This window comes from Nilaparvata lugens, chromosome 1 (assembly GCF_014356525.2).
Source record: "Nilaparvata lugens isolate BPH chromosome 1, ASM1435652v1, whole genome shotgun sequence".
In the NCBI taxonomy this organism is placed as follows: Eukaryota; Metazoa; Arthropoda; class Insecta; order Hemiptera; family Delphacidae; genus Nilaparvata; species Nilaparvata lugens.
The window spans coordinates 3,214,850-3,233,420 of NC_052504.1; the positions used below are offsets into that span (position 1 = coordinate 3,214,850).

Genomic DNA, 18,571 nt, shown 5'->3' on the forward strand with positions numbered 1-18,571 from the left:
GCTAGATAGTGTTGTGTTTGTAGCAGTAATCATTCAACTAATATCAATATTCAGTCTCGAAGAGATTTTAAGCTGCATCAACCAGAAATCCAACAAAAAAAACTCACACTTCAAGTACGCTCTTCGACAAACTGGAAGAACGGTTGCTCTTTTTACGAGAAATTGAAACTTCAAAAAAAGTGTTGCAGCTGCAGGCTCAGAAACGTTCTCTCTCTAGTGTTTAAAGGAGGCAAACAATAATTGAGTAGAAAAACGTTTATATATGATTTAATCTCAACTAATTCTCCATTTAATGACTATTTTATATTGAGAAAAATCATCATCTTATTTCCGGGGATTTTTCGGGGGTTTCAGTTTATAATTCCGGGTTTTTGGGACTAATTCCGAGGAAAATTTTGGGTAATTTTGTCCATTGCCGTTGGCAACACTGGTCAAAGTTTGAATTCAGACAGCTGGTTAACGACAGTACAGAACTGTTACTGTTTATGTCACAAATATTTTTCAATTTTAAGTCTATTAAAATTTCAATCTTTTCCAATAGATCATTATTAAAAGACCTAACTAAATCTAGTTTGTGTCCATTTCATTTACCTTAGTTGTTATAGATAGAAATTCGTCAAAATTGAGCTTTCTCAATGAAGTTGACCTAATATCACAGACTCCACAGTGCCACTTCACTATGTCCCCGAGTGATTGGATCTTTACATAATCATCATTAGAAACTTTCACACACTTTGCGTGAAACCATTTTTCGCAAAATAAATCACAAAAAATGGCTTCTTCATTTTATTTTATGATTTCCACACAGACACCACACGACGAGTTGACAACCTCTTCCACTGCCATCTGGACACTCATGGAATCTATTGTAAGTATCACTGTATCTTTTATTATTTATGTAAGACCTTTTTGTTGTTTTGTTATAGGCTACTTAGGCCCACCGCAAAGTATACCCACGCTAATCCACGAAAAGCAACCCACGCCGTGGGATGTTTACATGCTTATTTATTTATTCAATCATTCAGAATTACACAACTTACGGAAAAGTACCACAGGCTAAAACGCCCAAAACGGTTCCAATTCTAATTTATACAACAGACCAAATGTAGTTAGGTTAAAATTTCTTCAATTTACAATAATATTCAAAACACACCAATTCATCACACACAAATCATTTTTTGATCGAGCAAAGTGAGGTCTAAGATTCAAGTCGACCATTTGGCATTTCTCTTTATGTTGCGCATTTACAGTAAAACGCGGTAAGTTAATAGATTTTCATGGAATTTGACAGGTAGGTTTCTTTTTAAATTGTGCGTCGATGTATATCCAAGGTTTTTGGAAATTTTGCATTTCAAGGATAATATAAAAGGAAAAAGGAGCCTAGTATTTAGTATTTATTTAAATAAGTCCATAAAAGGGATCACTAAAGTGAAGCCCACTGGGACACGTCAAAAATGTAAAAAAAACAACTGCCCAGAGGCAGAAATCAAATACGAAAATAGGCACTCACCACACTGCTCTCCAACATACAGAACTCACGGAGTGAGTACAGAGGGTGATCCGTCAGCAGGCTCCTCAGAGCCCCTCGAAACCGCACAGCAGGCAGATCCCTGGCCAACAGAGGCAGCCTATTATAGAGGCTGATAGACATATGAGCCAGACCAGTCCGAGTTCTGCTCAGCCTCTGGTAGGGTAAATCCAGCCTGAGTCTACCCCTAGTCTCATATGGGTGGAAGCTCTGTCGGGTCACGAGCAACCCCACGTTCGCATGTGTTCTGCAAAGGGTATGGAGAACATAGAGGGAGAAGACGGTGAGGATCCTCTCTTTGATAAAGAGTGGGCGACAGTGGGCTAATCTACCAGCCCCACAAATAATCCTCAGGGCCCTCTTCTGGAGACGAAGGACTCGGGTGACATCTGTGGCTCCACCCCAGAGGGGGGCCATATAAAATCACGCTCTGAAAAAAGCCAAAATAGCACATTTTAAGATAATGAGTTGGCACACTGTATTTGAGACCCCTCAGCAGGAAAACAACTCTGCTCAACCTGGCGCAAACTGTCTCAATGTGCTCGCCCCATGAGAGCTTCCTGTCAAGGGTAAACCCTAACAGTTTGACAGGCGCAAAATTGTATTCATTCCCATTTCTGAGACTGAACACAATAGACTGAGTTTTGTCTTCATTGAGGAGGAAGCGATTGGCAGAGAACCAGTCCGATGCAAATGCTCCAGTCTCCACCATAGCTGCCCTCAGTCCTCCCATCTCACGACCAGCATTGAAGAAGGTGGTGTTGTCCGCATAACAGACAACACACCTGCCATCCACCTGAGCTATATCGTTAACTGAGATAAGAAACAACAGAGGCCCCAGGACAGAGCCCTGAGGCACTCCACAGTCAACACAATCCCTGATCTCAGAGAGAACTCCATTAGCCAGCACCGCCTGTCTGCGACCCCCCAGGTAGGCCTGAATCAGTTTGAGAGGAGACGGTCCCACACCATAATGCCTAAGCTTGTCCACGAGAATAGCATAATCCATTGTATCAAAGGCCTTGCTGAGATCACACAAGGTGAGCCCAGCAAGTCCACGTGCCTCAAGGCAATCAAATATCTTGGAAAGCAGGAAATCTACTGCATCAGTGGTGGATCTATTTTCCTGAAACCAAACTGGGTGGTCGCAAACAGGCCGCACTGGTCACAATAAGCAAGGAGTTGCTCAGCAATAAGAATTTCAAAAATCTTCGATATAATAGGCAGGATGGAGATAGGCCTATAGTTAGTAGGATCATGCCTATCACCCTTCTTAAAGACAGGCACTGTCTTAGAAATTCTAAGTTGAGAAGGAAATACAGACTGCTGGAAACACAGATTAATACAAACAGTCAGGGGAGAAACAATAAGAGCTAATACATCCTTAATAGTAGCACTGGTCATACCATAAATGTCTTTACTAACCGAGTTGCTCAAACAGTTCACAACTCGAGTGACATCATCACAAGTAATACGGCGCCAGGTCAACAGCCAAAGAGCGGGGGGCCGAACCGAAGCCGAGAGCAGATCCGCCGCCACCACAGGGGAAGCTCGGATCCCCTCGCAGATACCGCGAATAGAGCTGGTCCACGCTTCGTGAAGATCATCCGCAGATACCGGAACAGCACCAGGAGCTGGTACACCCGCAGCGGCCCTGATGATACCCCAGGCAGCTTTGCACCTATTGGGTGCCCGGTCAATCAGCTCAGAGTTGTAGCGCATCCTGGCCGCACGAGCAGCCCGCTGGTATGATCTCCTCAGTCCCATGTCCCTCAGCCTCCTTCATATGCCAATATTAGAGTAAAAATCAGACTATAGAATTATTCATCATAAATCAGCTGACGAGTGGATTATAAATTGCATGCAATTCAATATATCAATGTAACTAAAAATCAGCTACTGTGTAGACTATTAATTCCATGCTTATTGAATGAAATTTTCATGCACTATTAAATGAACTATTGATTGCGTGCAATAACGCATGCAATTAATAACTAAAATAACATAGTATTGTCTCTCGAACTTTCTCTGCTTTGAACTCGGGATGTCCTGTTGCCAGTATGTCTTGAAGGAGATTATTTATTTATTTATTTGATGTTAGCATTTTTGATACACCAACCCCAACAGCCATTATCCGTTTTCACACCGATATCTCGCCGAGATTATTACCATTCTTAAATGTTTTATATTTTTATTTGTTTGACTAAGTTTACAAACGTAAATAAATTTTTATTATGGACATAGTTTATATGTCAACTCTACGACAAGGACCAAGTCAGGTCCACTTTCTGACACAGTCAATCCAGTTATCTGGTCATGACTAAGGAGAGAAGTATGACATACAGACAGGATTTACTCTGATGGACAGTATAAGAGGAGGCTGCGGTTTATAACTGCCCGAGGTCTACTGTTCACAGAACTACTAGTAGATTAAAAAAAATTGTTCTACATTGAATTAAATTAATCACAAATAGTTGTGAAATTCCAAACTTTGGAAAATTATGAAATTTTGAGACCGAAAAGACAAACACACTATTAAGAACTTATCACAGCTGACAATATTAATTGATGTTTGTAAATCTTTGTTCCAGATCCAGACATTTGTGTGATAATAATAATATACAATGAATAATCCACTTGTCAGCTGATTGATTATGAATAATTCTATAATATTTTACAAAACATCCCATGGCGTGGGTTGCTTTTCGTGGATTAGCGTGGGTCTACTTTGCGGTGGGCCTCAGGTTGCAGGCAAATATATTTTTAAAGCATCAAATACAAATAGACTACCATAGGCTTACAACTTTATATTATCCCAATATTTCATGTTGGGTTGAGCAAAACAGTAAAACATATTTAATTAGAATTTGAAGATGAGGCTGAAGTTGAAAAGTAAGTTATAACTTATTTTATTTATTATTTATACATTTATAGTTACAATATCCTTCTCAACTATGAATTATTGGGAGGTCCAAGCTATTATGGCTATTGTAGGCCTAATGGCAGTTGAGAAAGATAGGAGAACAGCGTTGCCAATCCTCTGCCTTGCCACTGCCTTCTATATAAAGGATAGGTGATACTGGTATATCTGATGAACGGTAATAAGCCAATATTAACTGTTCATTCTTGTTTGAAATAATGAATAATTTTTATAGTCATTAATGAATAATTAGGTTTCTTTCTGTCATGAACATATTTTTTTCTAATATTTGAATAATAAATTTTCATATTTGATGAAATTTGACTAAATAATATATTTTTTCATTAGGGCTATTCTTGGATGGAAAGAAATAAAAATCTAAGTATACCCTTTTCAATTTTTTTCTATTTACAGTAAATAAATGAATGAATGAATTTACTGTACTATAATTTTTTTAAAAAAGAGTAACCTACTTGAATTTGTATTTTTTCATTAGCCTTAATATGTTGTTAATTATTACCATATCTTCTACATTGTTAAAGAACAATCTGGAATCGTTGCGGAACTAGAAGAGGATAGCGCTATCTGCATGCCTGGTACATAGTCTACATACATTTTTGTGTCATCACAGGAAAAGGCTTCGAGCATAATATTCTGATAAAATTGAAAATTCTCTATTAAATCATTTTCTTGGCGAATAAAATATTATTGATCATTATTTATAGCAAGAAAGAACAGTTGATATTACATTAGATAGGCTAAACCGGTATCAGCTATTCTCTATAGAAGGCAAACAATATTGGCAACGGTGAACTCCTATCTTTTCTTTCTGCCATTATAAGGTGGACCTCACTGCAGGATTCACTATGAGTACGCAATGAACATCCAAGCACTTTATTGATTCGTGTGCTCTATTAAACCGGTTTACTTCCAGTTTTGAAGGTGGATCCTGAGCCATCAAAGGTCTCTGATGAAGAGCCAGTAGAGGTATCAGACATCAAATACATCATTGATACAGAAGACAGGCTTGGCGAGCTGAAACTTCTCGGAGAAGAACAGTCAACTTCATATGCATCCAAGTATTTATTCGGGGACGCGACAGTCGAGGACTACGACAGTCGAGGACTGCGACATTTGAGGACTGATTTTCAGTCCTCCACGGTTGAAGTCCTCAACTGCCGGGGCTGTGCAAAAATTAAAGTCCTCAACGGTATTTGTACTAATTATCCCTTCGCGCTCTCATATCCAGTATAGCTGGATACTGCATTTCTCACTACAGCTCTGAACCAAACAGACTGGTTCCTGTGCTCTCATATCTCTGAACCAAATAGACTGGTTCCTGTGCTCTCATAGCTCTGAACCAAACAGACTGGTTCCTGTGCTCTCATAGCTCTGAACCAAACAGACTGGTTCCTGTGCTCTCATAGCTCTGAACCAAACAGACTGGTTCCTGTGCTCTCATAGCTCTGAACCAAACAGACTGGTTCCTGTGCTCTCATAGCTCTGAACCAAACAGACTGGTTCCTGTGCTCTCATATCTCTGAACCAAACAGACTGTTCCTGTGCTCTCATAGCTCTGAACCAAACAGACTGGTTCCTGTGCTCTCATAGCTCTGAACCAAACAGACATGGTTCCTGTGCTCTCATATCTCTGAACCAAACAGACTGTTTCCTGTGCTCTCATAGCTCTGAACCAAACAGACTGGTTCCTGTGCTCTCATAGCTCTGAACCAAACAGACTGGTTCCTGTGCTCTCATAGCTCTGAACTAAACAGACTGGTTCCTGTGCTCTCATAGCTCTGAACCAAACAGACTGGTTCCTGTGCTCTCATAGCTCTGAACCAAACAGACTGGTTCCTGTGCTCTCATAGCTCTGAACCAACAGACTGGTTCCTGTGCTCTCATAGCTCTGAACCAAACAGACTGGTTCCTGTGCTCTCATAGCTCTGAACCAAACAGACTGGTTCCTGTGCTCTCATAGCTCTGAACCAAACAGACTGGTTCCTGTGCTCTCATAGCTCTGAACCAAACAGACTGGTTCCTGTGCGTCAGCTCTCATATCCAGCATTGCTGGCTACTCTCTTTTCCTGCTACAGCTCTCTTCAGAATAATTTCCAGTTGGCCATACAGCTCTGGCAACTTGCACAGAACTAACTGCCAAAATCTATCAAACTTCAGTATTCAGTATCCAAATATTAGAATGTTACATTTATTCTAAAAAGCTCAATTTTACTTCATTGTATTGTTCATTTCATCACAGTCGAACCCCTATATAACAAAGTCGATTATCCCGAGAAAAAATTCGACTCCGAGAGGTATTCGTTATTGAGAGGTTCTGTCAAGAAAACTGCCACGATCCTATGGATCTTATAATATCGTATCACGGCGGTAAATTAATGAATATGTTACATAAAACATATCATCGCGAACGTAGGTAGGGTACCTATTAGGCCAACGACTCACATTTATTCGAACAGTCTGATATTTCTGGTACACTATTTTTCAGTTTTAATCCTTGCCTGATAATTTTGAAAGCCTCTAGAACTTCTTGATCTGACGGATTCTTCTCCTCAGGTTCGTCACAGTCATCATCATCATCATCATAGTCAGTTCAAAGAATTGAAATGTGTGACAACTCAAAAGCAAGAATGGGAAAAAAGTCCACTCGTTCACCTGCCTGGTCTACAATAATGAATCCATCGACAAAAGACAGAGAAGAATGGCGCAAATTGATACGGAGAGCCCACCCCAAATGACATGGGAAAATGATGATGAAACATTTTATGAACTAATAAGAATATTAAAGGGAATTGGATAAAATATTTATTTTATTTCAATTTGAAAGCTCTTGGAATTCAATTTCCAGTAACTTGCATTCAATTTCTGACATGTGTTTCACCCTCTATTGACTGTCTACCACTCTATCTTCTTCCTTCTTCCTACCTGAATTGCCATTATTTCTAGTCTATTGACCTTTATGCTGAAACTAAAGAATTCCTTGAAAATGACCGTCTGCTTCCTATACACACTACACTTTGTATGTTGAAGTCAAGAGAAAACTTTGTTGTTGAGAAGTCCAAAATTCATTAAATAGAGGTAAATAAGCATCAAAAACCCTAAAATGTCATGGGACCAGGTAAAAATTCGTTGTGTAGAGGATTTCGTTAAGTGGAGGTTCGTTATAGAGAGGTTCGACTGTATATCTAAAGTACATCCAAGTACTCTATTGATTCGTGTGCTCTATTAAACCGGTTTCCTTTATTTTTTGAAGGTGGAACCTGAGCCATCAAGGGTCTCTGATGAAGGGCCAGTAGAGGTATCAGACATCAAAGACATGACGGATCCAGTCGACAGCATGTACAGGCTTACCGAGCTGAAACCTCTCGAAGAAGAACAGGTAACTTTTTGCATCCAAGTATTTATTTACTTTATTTATTCACTAGCAGAAAATCCGAGCTTCACAAGGATCTAATTTGAAACATGATAAACTGGAAACTTGACGAAAACTTGAGGAAAAAATGTTGGTAAGGAAAAAGGTTCAGGAGGAAAGAAGGGATCAATCGATAGTTATTTTCGAGATACGGAGGAACAGAGGAGTTCGGACAAGAAAGAATAGGAATCAACGGAAACCAGGCCAATCAACAGAAACAGCAAAAAGGATTTTACAACTAAATCAAATAAAACTATTAGCATTTCCCCAGAAAGACCGGTCATCGAGGGGAAAAACGACCAATACCTCCCAGGATTAACAATAGGCACACTCAACGTGAGAACATTGCGAACAGAAGAGAGACTGGTGGAACTAGAAGAGGCCATGGCACAAACAAAAATCGACATCCTAGGCTTGGCTGAAGTGCGAAGAAATTCGGAGAAGATAATTCATAGAAGGAGTGGATTCATCCTCTATCATTTTGGAAAGACTGAAGGTCAAAGAGGTGTTGGCTTCATGATCAGAGAACATTTGAAGGCGAAAATAATAGAATTTAATGGAATATCTGAGAAACTAGCAATGCTCAAGTTAAGAATGGGTCGAAGAATATTGAATATTTTCCAAATATATGCTCCAACATCAGTAGCCGAGGAAGAAGATAGAGAAGCATTTTACCAGTCCCTATCGGTTGCTTTGAATAATGTAAAAAGGAATTGGAAGTACGTGAATATGATCTTGGGTGACTTCATTAGTCAAGTTGGAAGTGAAGAAGCTGGTGAAAGTCGCGTAGTTGGAAAATACGGCTATGGTGTCAGAGACGACGCAGGACAGAGACTAGTCGAGTTTTGCTTAGAACATGACTTGAAAATAGTGAACACGTTTTTGAAAAAAGGAAAAGCAGGAAGTGGACTTGGATTTTACCTAATCAATTGGTGAAAAATGAGATAGATTTTGTTTTGGCGCAAAATAAAGGCACGATAAAGGATTTCAACATTTCAGAAAAACTACGCTTCACCACTGATCATAGGCTGATAACTGTTGAACTGTCGAAGGATTACTTCAGGAAGGGACTAAAATCACCAGTTAATGGAAATACGACGAGATTAACTAGATTGAAGTTGAATGAGCTGCCTGATTTTGAGACAAGAATCCACCAATGGAAGGAGCAGCGAGGAATTGACTTACAAGAAAGTTATACCCAACTTGAATTTCATCTCAGAGATATCTTTGAACCAGTCACTGAAATAAAACCAAAGAAAATATCGAATGAAACTAAACAACTGATTTTAGAAAGAGAAACGTTAAAAAGGAAGAATAATAAGAATGATCGAGACAGAATTGAATTCAATATAATCTGCAAATTGGTGAAATACAGCATACGAAAAGACCTCAAAGCATATGAAGACAACTTGATCAAATCAGTGCTGGTTTGCAATGTATCGATGAAGAAATTGAGACAACAGCTCTTTGATAATAAAGAATGGAAGATAGGAGTGAGAAATAAGAGAGGCATGATAGAACGGAGTAGGATAGGTATTGTTAATACTGCCACTGCTTTTTATAAAGAGTTATACTCAAGCGATGTGGAGGAGAGAGTGACGTCTCCATGCAACCACGAAGACGTCATCCACTATATATCTCTGCTGGGCAGTGATGAATTAACGATAGTTGCAAAAACATTGAAGAAGAATACAATTTCTGGAAGAGATAGAATATCAAATGAAATGTTGAAAACACTGCACTCGTTGTCAGAGGATACGGTCCTGTCTCTATTCAATAGAATTCTCATGGAGCAGTCAGTGCCTTCACAGTGGAAAGAAGCAGATATTCTACTATTGTTCAAAAAAGGTGACATGTTCGACATTAACAACTTCAGACCCATTAGTATTTCATCGTGTTTTGGGAAATTCTTCATGAAAATGCTTCAAATTCGTCTACAGCCAATACTTGATCGACAACAGCCAATCGAACAAGCAGGTTTCCGAAGTGGCTTCTCTACGTTGGATCATCTCCAGAGTGTCAATCAGCTTATTGAGAAATGCGAAGAGTTCCAAGTTGGTGTATACTTAGCCTTCGTTGACTATAAAAAAGCATTCGATTCTTTGGAGCACCAGTTTCTGTTCACGACTCTACAAGCGCAATTAGTCCCATCAACATATGTTAATATAATAAAACATTTCTACAACGGCAGTACAGCAAGACTATTGTTGGATAATCCGGGAGAGAGTTTCTTTATTCAGAGAGGTGTTAAGCAGGGTGACCCACTCTCGCCAATGCTCTTCAATGCTGCTTTGGAAGAAATTTTCCGACAATTGAAATGGGAAAAATGCGGGATAAATATTAGAGGAGAATGTTTGAGTCATTTACGCTTTGCAGACGACATCATAGTCATTGCAAAATCGGCCCAACAACTGCAAGTTATGCTCACCGATCTGTCAGCAGCTAGTAGACGAGCTGGCCTTTCTATAAACCCCTCAAAAACCTATTTGATGACAAATAGAAGATCGGAAGCTATCGTATTGGATGGATGTCCACTAAGGTGGGCGGACGAGACTATTTATGTTGGGCAGCTTATCTCATTCAGTGACAGGACGGAGAGAGAAGTGAAGCGGAGATGTGCGATCGCCTGGAGTAAATATTGGGCTTTAAAATTCATACTCAAGAATATAAATATTCGCACAAGTACAAAAATGGAGATACTAAGGAGTTGTGTTTTCACTACACTGGTCTACAGCTCGCAGACATTGGCTTGTAAACAAAGTGTTTTAAGAAAAATAGGAGTCACCCAAAGATCCATGGAACGCAGCATTCTAAATATCAAAAGATTTGATAAGGTGAGGAACACTGCAGTTCAAGCGATAACCAAATCAGAAGATTGGGTGAGAAAGGTGCGGAGTCTGAAGTGGAAGTGGGCGGGCCATGTGGCCAGATTGAGCGACGATAGGTGGACGAAGAAGCTGACGTTTTGGCAGCCGGTCGGCAGAACATGCAAAGTCGGCAGACAGCGAGTCCGGTGGCAAGACGACATCGTCAAGGTGGCCGGTGCAACGTGGATGCAGTTGGCGGCGGATCGAGACAAATGGTGTGACCTGGGAGGGGCCTTTGCCTAGTAGGGGCTTGGTTTCCACAAAAGAAAATGTATCTAATATTCTCAATTTAAATAATTGTAAATATATATTCATTTATGAAGAGAATTCATTAAGTAAATTATGAGGATATTCTTTCCATATTGTGTTATTGTATAATTGTATTTGTGAAGTGGAACAATAAAGGCTTTATTTATTTATTTAAGCATCAAAAACCCTAAAATGTCATGGGACCAGGTAAAAATTCGTTGTGTAGAGGATTTCGTTAAGTGGAGGTTCGTTATAGAGAGGTTCGACTGTATATTATTGTATGTATTTTAAGTGCATCTAACGGGTGATTCTCATAGAACATAAATTCTCATGAACTTATATTATCATTGTGCGAAATATCAATGTGACGACAATTTAGTTGGTGATGATGATTGAAGCTAAAGTACATCCAAGTACTTTATTGATTCGTGTGCTCTATTAAACCGGTTTACTTCATTTTTTAGGTGGAACCTGAGCCATCAAGGGTCTCTGATGAAGGGCCAGTAGAGGTATCAGACATCAAAGACATGACGGATTCAGTCGACAGCATGTACAGGCTTACCGAGCTGAAACCTCTCGAAGAAGAACAGGTAACTTTTTTGCATCCAAGTATTTATTTACTTTATTCACTTGCAGAAAAACCGAGCTTCACAAGGGTCTAATTTGAAACATGATAAACTGGAAACTTTACATAATGAAATCTTGAAAATAGGCCTACAACCATCCTCGGTTAATTAAGAATCTAAAATCAAAATTTCAAGTTGATCAGTTGAGTAGCTCAGACGTGATGATGCGTCAAACATAATTTTCCTATCCCGTACGTGTATAAGCCAGTTCTTTACTTTATTATAGTATAGATTTCAAAATACAATTTCAATGGTTGGTTATAGGCCCATTTTGAATTCTTCAAGATTTCAGTAGGTCAAGTTTTCAGTTTTTTAAGTTTTATTGCAGAGCACCACGGGTTACCTGCAAGTGTTTTTTTCATAAAAACAGAAACGTATCATGTCTCATATCACAGTTTATCTGTTAATATCAAATAAAATATCGGGGCACCGAGCTTCGCTCGTTATTTATTTATCGATAAACAGAACACAATTCTTTAAAATTATTGGGGAAGGACGAACAGGCACAGCCCAAAACTGTTTCTTCCCAGAATTTTTATTTATACACTATACATAGTCCAAAAAGTAGGTTATTTTCCATACACTTGAATTCAGGTCCAATTTTCAATCTAAACATTTGAAAACAGAAAAGTTTTAGTTTAGATTGTCTACAAACCAAATTGAATAGCAAAATAACACTCACTAATCACTTAAAACTGTAAAATAATGATTAACTTTATTATTTTTGATCAATCATGAATAATTTTACCTTTCAAACCCATTCAAGGTTTCTTTATCTTTTAGGTCGTGTTCATATTTTACAGCTGGCTATACGAAAGCTTATGAATTTCGGGGATGAGATTTTTTGATTTTCCACTGACACACTTGCTCAATCACTTTTTTATTATCCACATCTGAGATAAAAGTCTCAGCTGTTTTTCCAAGGATGAATTATCCTTTTAATGTCGTTCAGCGAGTTTTCCCAGGGATGAGACCTAGTGCAATCGAATTTTTCTATCATATACCTACTATGCTCCAAATTTCGTGAAAATCGTTAAAGCCGTTTTCGAGATCCGTTGGACATAAATAAACAAATATATATAAATAAATATAAAAATATATACAGATATACAGAAATTAGCTTAATATAATAGGATTTATGTCCAACGGATCTCGAAAACAGCTCTAACGATTTTCACAAAATTTAAAGCATTGTAGGTTTATGATAGAAAAATTCGATTGCACTAGGTCTCATCCCTGGGAAAACTCGCTGAACGACATTAAAAGGATAATTCATCCTTGGAAAAACAGCTGAGACTTTCGTCGTCTGTGGATAATAAAAAAGTGAGTGAGCGAGGGCGTCTGCGGAAATAAAAAAATCTCATCCCCAAAATTCATAAGCTGACGTATAATAGCCAGCTGTAAAATATAAACACGATTATTTAAAGAATTGTGTTCTGTTTATCAATAAATAAAAATCTGGTGCGGCGCACTCACACAACTTTCCTTGCCATTATGAGAATTGATCACCTGACGATAGTGTTCACGCGCATCTCAAGTCTACTCACAACAAAGATCTGAGCCAGCTGGTGACAGGACATTAATGCTCGAGACATACGAGATGTGCTATCTCTTCATAGTGAATCATTTAATAGAATCAACAGTTGCCAACAGTTTGCAAATCGATAATCACATTTTCTCAAATTTCGTGCTTATTTTTAATTTTATGTGAAAATGTTACTGAACATTAATTGTAGTGATTTTCATGCTCAATCTTTTCCACTCGAAATTTTTTGTTTAAATTGTATCTGAAGCCTGATACTTGAGAATCTAAAATCAAACTTTGCATAGATGGGGCGGTGCTCCTGGAATTTTTACAGATATCAGACTTGTGGCAGTTGATAGAGCTTATCAATGACTACTCTATGTATAAATTTGATCAAAATCGTTGGAGCCGTCTCTGAGAAAATCGCGAAAAACCCTGTTTTTGACAACATTTTCGCCATTTTAGCCGCCATCTTTAATTGAATTTGATCGAAATTGTTTGTGTCGGATCCTTATAGGGGAAGGACCTCAGGTTACAAATTTCATGTCATTCCGTTAATTGGGAGATGAGATATCATTTACACAGTCACACACAAACACACATACAGACCAATACCCAAAAACCACTTTTTTGGACTCAGGGGACCTTGAAAGGTATAGAAATTTAGAAATGGGGGTACCTTAATTTTTTTCGGAAAGCAATACTTCCCTTACCTATGGTAATAGGGCAAGGAAAGTAAAATTTATCTGTCGCTTCAACAATTTTGTCCCTCATATCAATCCAAATTCATTTTTAAAATGAGAAGGTGGTCATGTGATACATGATTTCAATACAGCGTTCCAAGAGAAAATGAATGGCGAAATTCGCACATTGATATCTAAACTCGTATTAGTTTGTTGATGTAAAAGTTGTAAATTATGTGGTATATAATTAACAAGCTAAAATAATATGTCAGCATATGAAGCGCATCTGTGTGATAGCTTCCATATTATAGTCTCAATTGATGTTATGAATGAATAAATGGAAAAACTGTTGTAATTGCATGCAATGAATTATTCAGCTGACTAAATGACAAATCACTACAATTTTTTTCCCATGCACTTCCAATGTTATTCTTATATCCTGAAAAAGGACGAAGGATTGAGTCAATTTTGTTGTCCTTCGAACTTGATCTGTGAAAAGGTTCGAAGAATTATACGTTTACAAAATTTGAAGATGATTGATCAATTCTTTCTAAAGTTATTGTAGAACATACAAGCAGACGGACAACGACTTGAGTCTTTAGTAAGTCAAAAGTGAGAACTCGCTGACACTCGCTCAATAATGGTAGTTGAGAACAGCGATGCCGATTATTAGCCTTGCCACTGCCTTCTGTTGAGAATAGCTGTTACCGGTATATTGAGTCAATATTAACTTACCGGTACTGTCCATTCTTGTTGAAAATAATCAGTTATATTTTATTCATCGAGAAAATATATTTTTCAATTATTATTGAATGATAAATTTGTAGTTAAGATTGAATATTTTGTTAGTTATATTTCTACATTGTAAAAACCGATCTGGTAACGGTGTGATGCTAGACAAGGATAACAACACCAATATTGATCGAATACTGCCATTATAATGTGGTCTCACTATAGGTATTGGCATCTCTTTATTTAATATCAATCATTCTTGGTTGAATCTCATTACAATATACATTAAGAATTACATATAATATGCATAATTGTAATACAAATTACAAAAATTATATTACACTAATAATTATAGATGTTATATTCAGTTGAGTAAAATCATGATCCATCATTATCTCCCAGATCAAAGCTCCGTGCCATTATTCAATGTTGGAACTATTACATTTGTGACTTTGCAAGTGTGAATTACATAACTTGCTGATTGATTTTTGAACCTTGTGATTTCAGGAACCATCATCAGCTGATAGTGGGAGTGATTCGTCTGCAGAAGATGAGGAAGAAGGCATCAATGAAGAAATGGTAGGAGAGGGGAGGGTTAACTGCAAAACTACTTCTAAAGAGCTTCATCAATGTAAATTCTGCGCTAAAAGCTTCTCTCAGACTTATTTGAATATTCACATGCGTACACACACCAGAGAGAAGCCATTCCAGTGTACAGTCTGTACCAAAACGTTCTCTCAGTCTGGAAATCTAACTATTCACATGCGCACTCACACCAAAGAGAAGCCTTATCAGTGTACAGTCTGTACCAAAAGGTTCTCACATTCTAGCGTTTTGACTGGTCATATGCGTACCCACACCAAAGAGAAGCCTTACCAGTGTACAGTCTGTATTAAAAGGTTCTCTGTGTCTGGTGCCTTGACTGTTCATATGCGTTCCCACACCAAAGAGAAGCCTTATCAGTGTACAGTCTGTACAAAAAGGTTCTCTCTGTCTAAACATTTAAAACAGCATGTGAGTACCCACATCAAAGAGAAGCATTTTCAGTGTACAATCTGTACCAAAAGGTTCTCTCAGTCTGGTTATTTAACTCGTCATATTATGCGCACTCACACCAATGAGCCTGGTGCGAATGAGTGAGGAGATTTCTCACATTCTCATAATTTAACCACTCATATGCGTACTCATTCCAAAGAGAAGCCTTTTCAGTGTACAGTCTGTACAAAAAGGTTCTCTTGGTCTGAATATTTGAAACTGCATATTCGTACCCACACCAAAGAAAAGCCTTACAAATGTACAGTCTGTACAAAAGATTTTCCCAGTCTAGTAGTTTGACTTCTCATTCCCGTATTCACACCATAGAAAAACCTCATCAGTGTACAGTCTGTACCAAGAGGTTCCGCACTTCTGGTGAATTGACTGTTCATATACGAACCCACACCAAAAGAGAAGCCTTTCCAGTGTACAGTCTGTAATAAAAGCTTCTCTCAGAATTCTAAATTGACTTCTCATATGCGTACTCACACCAATGAGAAGCCTTTTCAGTGTACAGTCTGTACAAAAATGTTCCCGAATCCTCGTAATTTGAAAGTTCATTTGCGCACTCACACCAATGAGAAGCCTTATCAGTGTACAGTCTGTACAAAAACGTTCTCACAGTCAAGTCATCTAACACTTCATTTCCGTACTCACACCAAAGAGAAACCCTACCAGTGTTCAGTCTGCACCAAAAGATTCTCTGTTTCTCATAGCTTGACAGTTCACACGCGTATTCACACCAATGAGAAGCCTCATCAGTGTGACGTCTGTACAAAAACGTTCTCACAGTCAAGTCATCTAACAGTTCATTTGCGTACCCACACCAAAGAGAAACTCTACCAGTGTTCAGTCTGTTTAAGAAGGTTTTCTGATAATTCTACTTTGACCACTCATATGCGAACTCATACCAAAGAGAAGCCTTACAAATGTACAGTCTGTACAAAACGATTTTCCCAGTCTAGTAGTTTGACTTCTCATTCCCGTATTCACACCAAAGAGAAACCTCATCCGTGTTATCGGATGGGCACGTTCAACTGTCGGTCCCGGCTGAAGTATGACCAGGGGCGAGGCGTGACTTTTTGGTTCAGTCATCTCCAGGAAATTCAGTTGAAAGTTTGAATGAAAGCTGCACCCCCTCCCCTACTCTAAAGATAATGTTTTATTTTGGACGTTTATTTATCGAGAGAGATGACATCTAGTACAAGATAAGCTTTCTATTCAAAATCCTAGAGTTTGAATGTCTAGAACTTGGCTAGTAAGACTATGAGAAATAATAATAATTATCATCAATAACAAATTGCAACATAATAATTATCGTACGGTTTGCAACACTGACGCGGAACTGAAGTGGAATCGCAGAAAATAGCGATTTCTTTGACAGTTTACTCCACCATCGTTTACGGGGAGAGGGAGAGTGATGATGCAGAAGTGTGGTGGTAGCCAATGCTAAATAGCATTACTGGAATCGCATGTTTTTTGAGAATCACATTGAACGGATGGAACTAATGATGCAATAGTCTACTTCATTCAAGCTTGGCGCGCTCGCAAAAAACGTTTCTCTTTTGGTTTCCTCACCTTTTTCGTATTTATTTTAAATATTTTCAATTTAATAATAATACACATTACATATCAATTTCTGTCCAGTCATCGGCGAATCCAGAGATGACCGGACGCCTCGCCTCTGAGTATGACAGTCGTAAGGCCCATTGACGGCTTAAATTATATATTCAGGCGGTGGGACCTTCCCGCAAGGGACTCCCCACCAACAAAAGCCATACGAATTTACTTTTTACTAGTGTTCAGTCTATACCTTGGTCTGGTTCCTTGACTTCGTATGCACACTCACTCCAAAGAGAAGGCATTCCAATGTACAGTCTGTAGAAAAAGGTTCTCCCAGCGTGGAGAAATGAAACTGCATATGCGTTTATCACACAGCTCAGAATGACTGAATTTTTTCTTCTCTATTGCCTGGTGTTCATTAGTAGAGTTAGTGGTAGAGCTCCCTGCTGGGCAAGTATTAACTATCTTGTGATCTCTCCCAATGACAACGTTCATGGTAGAGTACTAGTTTTTAGTAGAGTAGAGTAGGATAGCACCTTGGGATAGTACTCTAGCACTTGCCTTCCCCCACCACCACAACTCACTCTACTCTACCACTACTATGCTAATGAAAACAGTCTCGAGCTAGTAGAGTGGATTCGTGCCGTAGGCTATCAAGTTTAAGAAGTATTGCTATTTATTGAAATTTATTAAAGTTTTAAGTGTTTAGTTATTAATTTATTAAAAAGTATTGACATTTTAAGGTTAGTTCTGTTCACTAGACAACACACTTTGACCTTTACTATTCTCAATTGTAGTGAAAACAGTTACTTGACAAAGTAAGTCAAGTAGAGTTAGCTCGGTAGAATTAGTATTTCAGTTACTCGACCACTAACTCTACTAGTGAAAACCAGGCTTATTGGTGTGTTATCTGTGATATAAGTTTCCAATATTCATTTATTTATTTGTAAATCCAATTCTCCATAAGTATGTTATGCTTATAGTGAGGTCCACGTTATAATGGCAGTGGAGAATGTTAGGAGAACAACGTTGCCGATCTTCTGTCTTGTCAATGCCTTCTATAGACGGTAGCTGATACAGGTTTATTGATGTAATTTTTACTGTTCATCCTCGTTTAAAATAATTATATTTTATTAAGCAAGAAATTATATTTTTCAATAATTTCATAATTATTAAGATGATATATTTTGTTGATTAATTATTAATTCTACATTGTTAAAAGACGATCTGGCAACAGAGCAAAGTGAGAGAGAGATAGCGCTATCCGCTTTGTTGAATGATAGACAAGGATAGCAACGCCATTGCTAATCAAACACTGCCATTATAACGTGGACCTCACTAAAGGTGATGAATGATAATACAGTACAAACGTTTCTATTTGGGATAATTTCATAAATAGATGAAATGAAACTT

The 18,571-nt window shown here is 38.3% G+C and overlaps 3 protein-coding genes across 3 annotated transcripts; 2 read left to right on the forward strand and 1 right to left on the reverse strand.

Annotated features, from left to right (window-relative positions):
• Nucleotides 1-250: 250 nt before the first annotated feature.
• LOC111064295 (zinc finger and SCAN domain-containing protein 32-like) lies at nucleotides 251-15,700 on the forward strand. The gene is made up of 5 exons (XM_039427872.1): nucleotides 251-868; nucleotides 5,391-5,507; nucleotides 7,720-7,845; nucleotides 11,459-11,584; nucleotides 15,068-15,700. Exons 1-5 carry the CDS (start codon nucleotides 773-775, stop codon nucleotides 15,698-15,700), a joined length of 1,098 nt encoding a protein of 365 aa, XP_039283806.1. The 5' UTR covers nucleotides 251-772.
• Nucleotides 1,472-3,021, reverse strand: LOC120351276. The gene is made up of 2 exons (XM_039427950.1): nucleotides 2,954-3,021; nucleotides 1,472-1,958 (listed from the first exon to the last, which is right to left on the reverse strand). Exon 2 carries the CDS (start codon nucleotides 1,943-1,945, stop codon nucleotides 1,487-1,489), a length of 459 nt encoding a protein of 152 aa, XP_039283884.1. The 5' UTR covers nucleotides 1,946-1,958; nucleotides 2,954-3,021; the 3' UTR covers nucleotides 1,472-1,486.
• Nucleotides 15,701-15,985: 285 nt separating the features above from the next.
• On the forward strand, nucleotides 15,986-17,201 carry LOC120352420 (zinc finger protein 239-like; the record flags this gene model as incomplete). The annotated part of the gene is made up of 1 exon (XM_039432821.1): nucleotides 15,986-17,201. A coding segment is annotated over one exon (732 nt), but the record flags the coding sequence as incomplete, so codon positions are not given.
• Nucleotides 17,202-18,571: the final 1,370 nt, after the last annotated feature.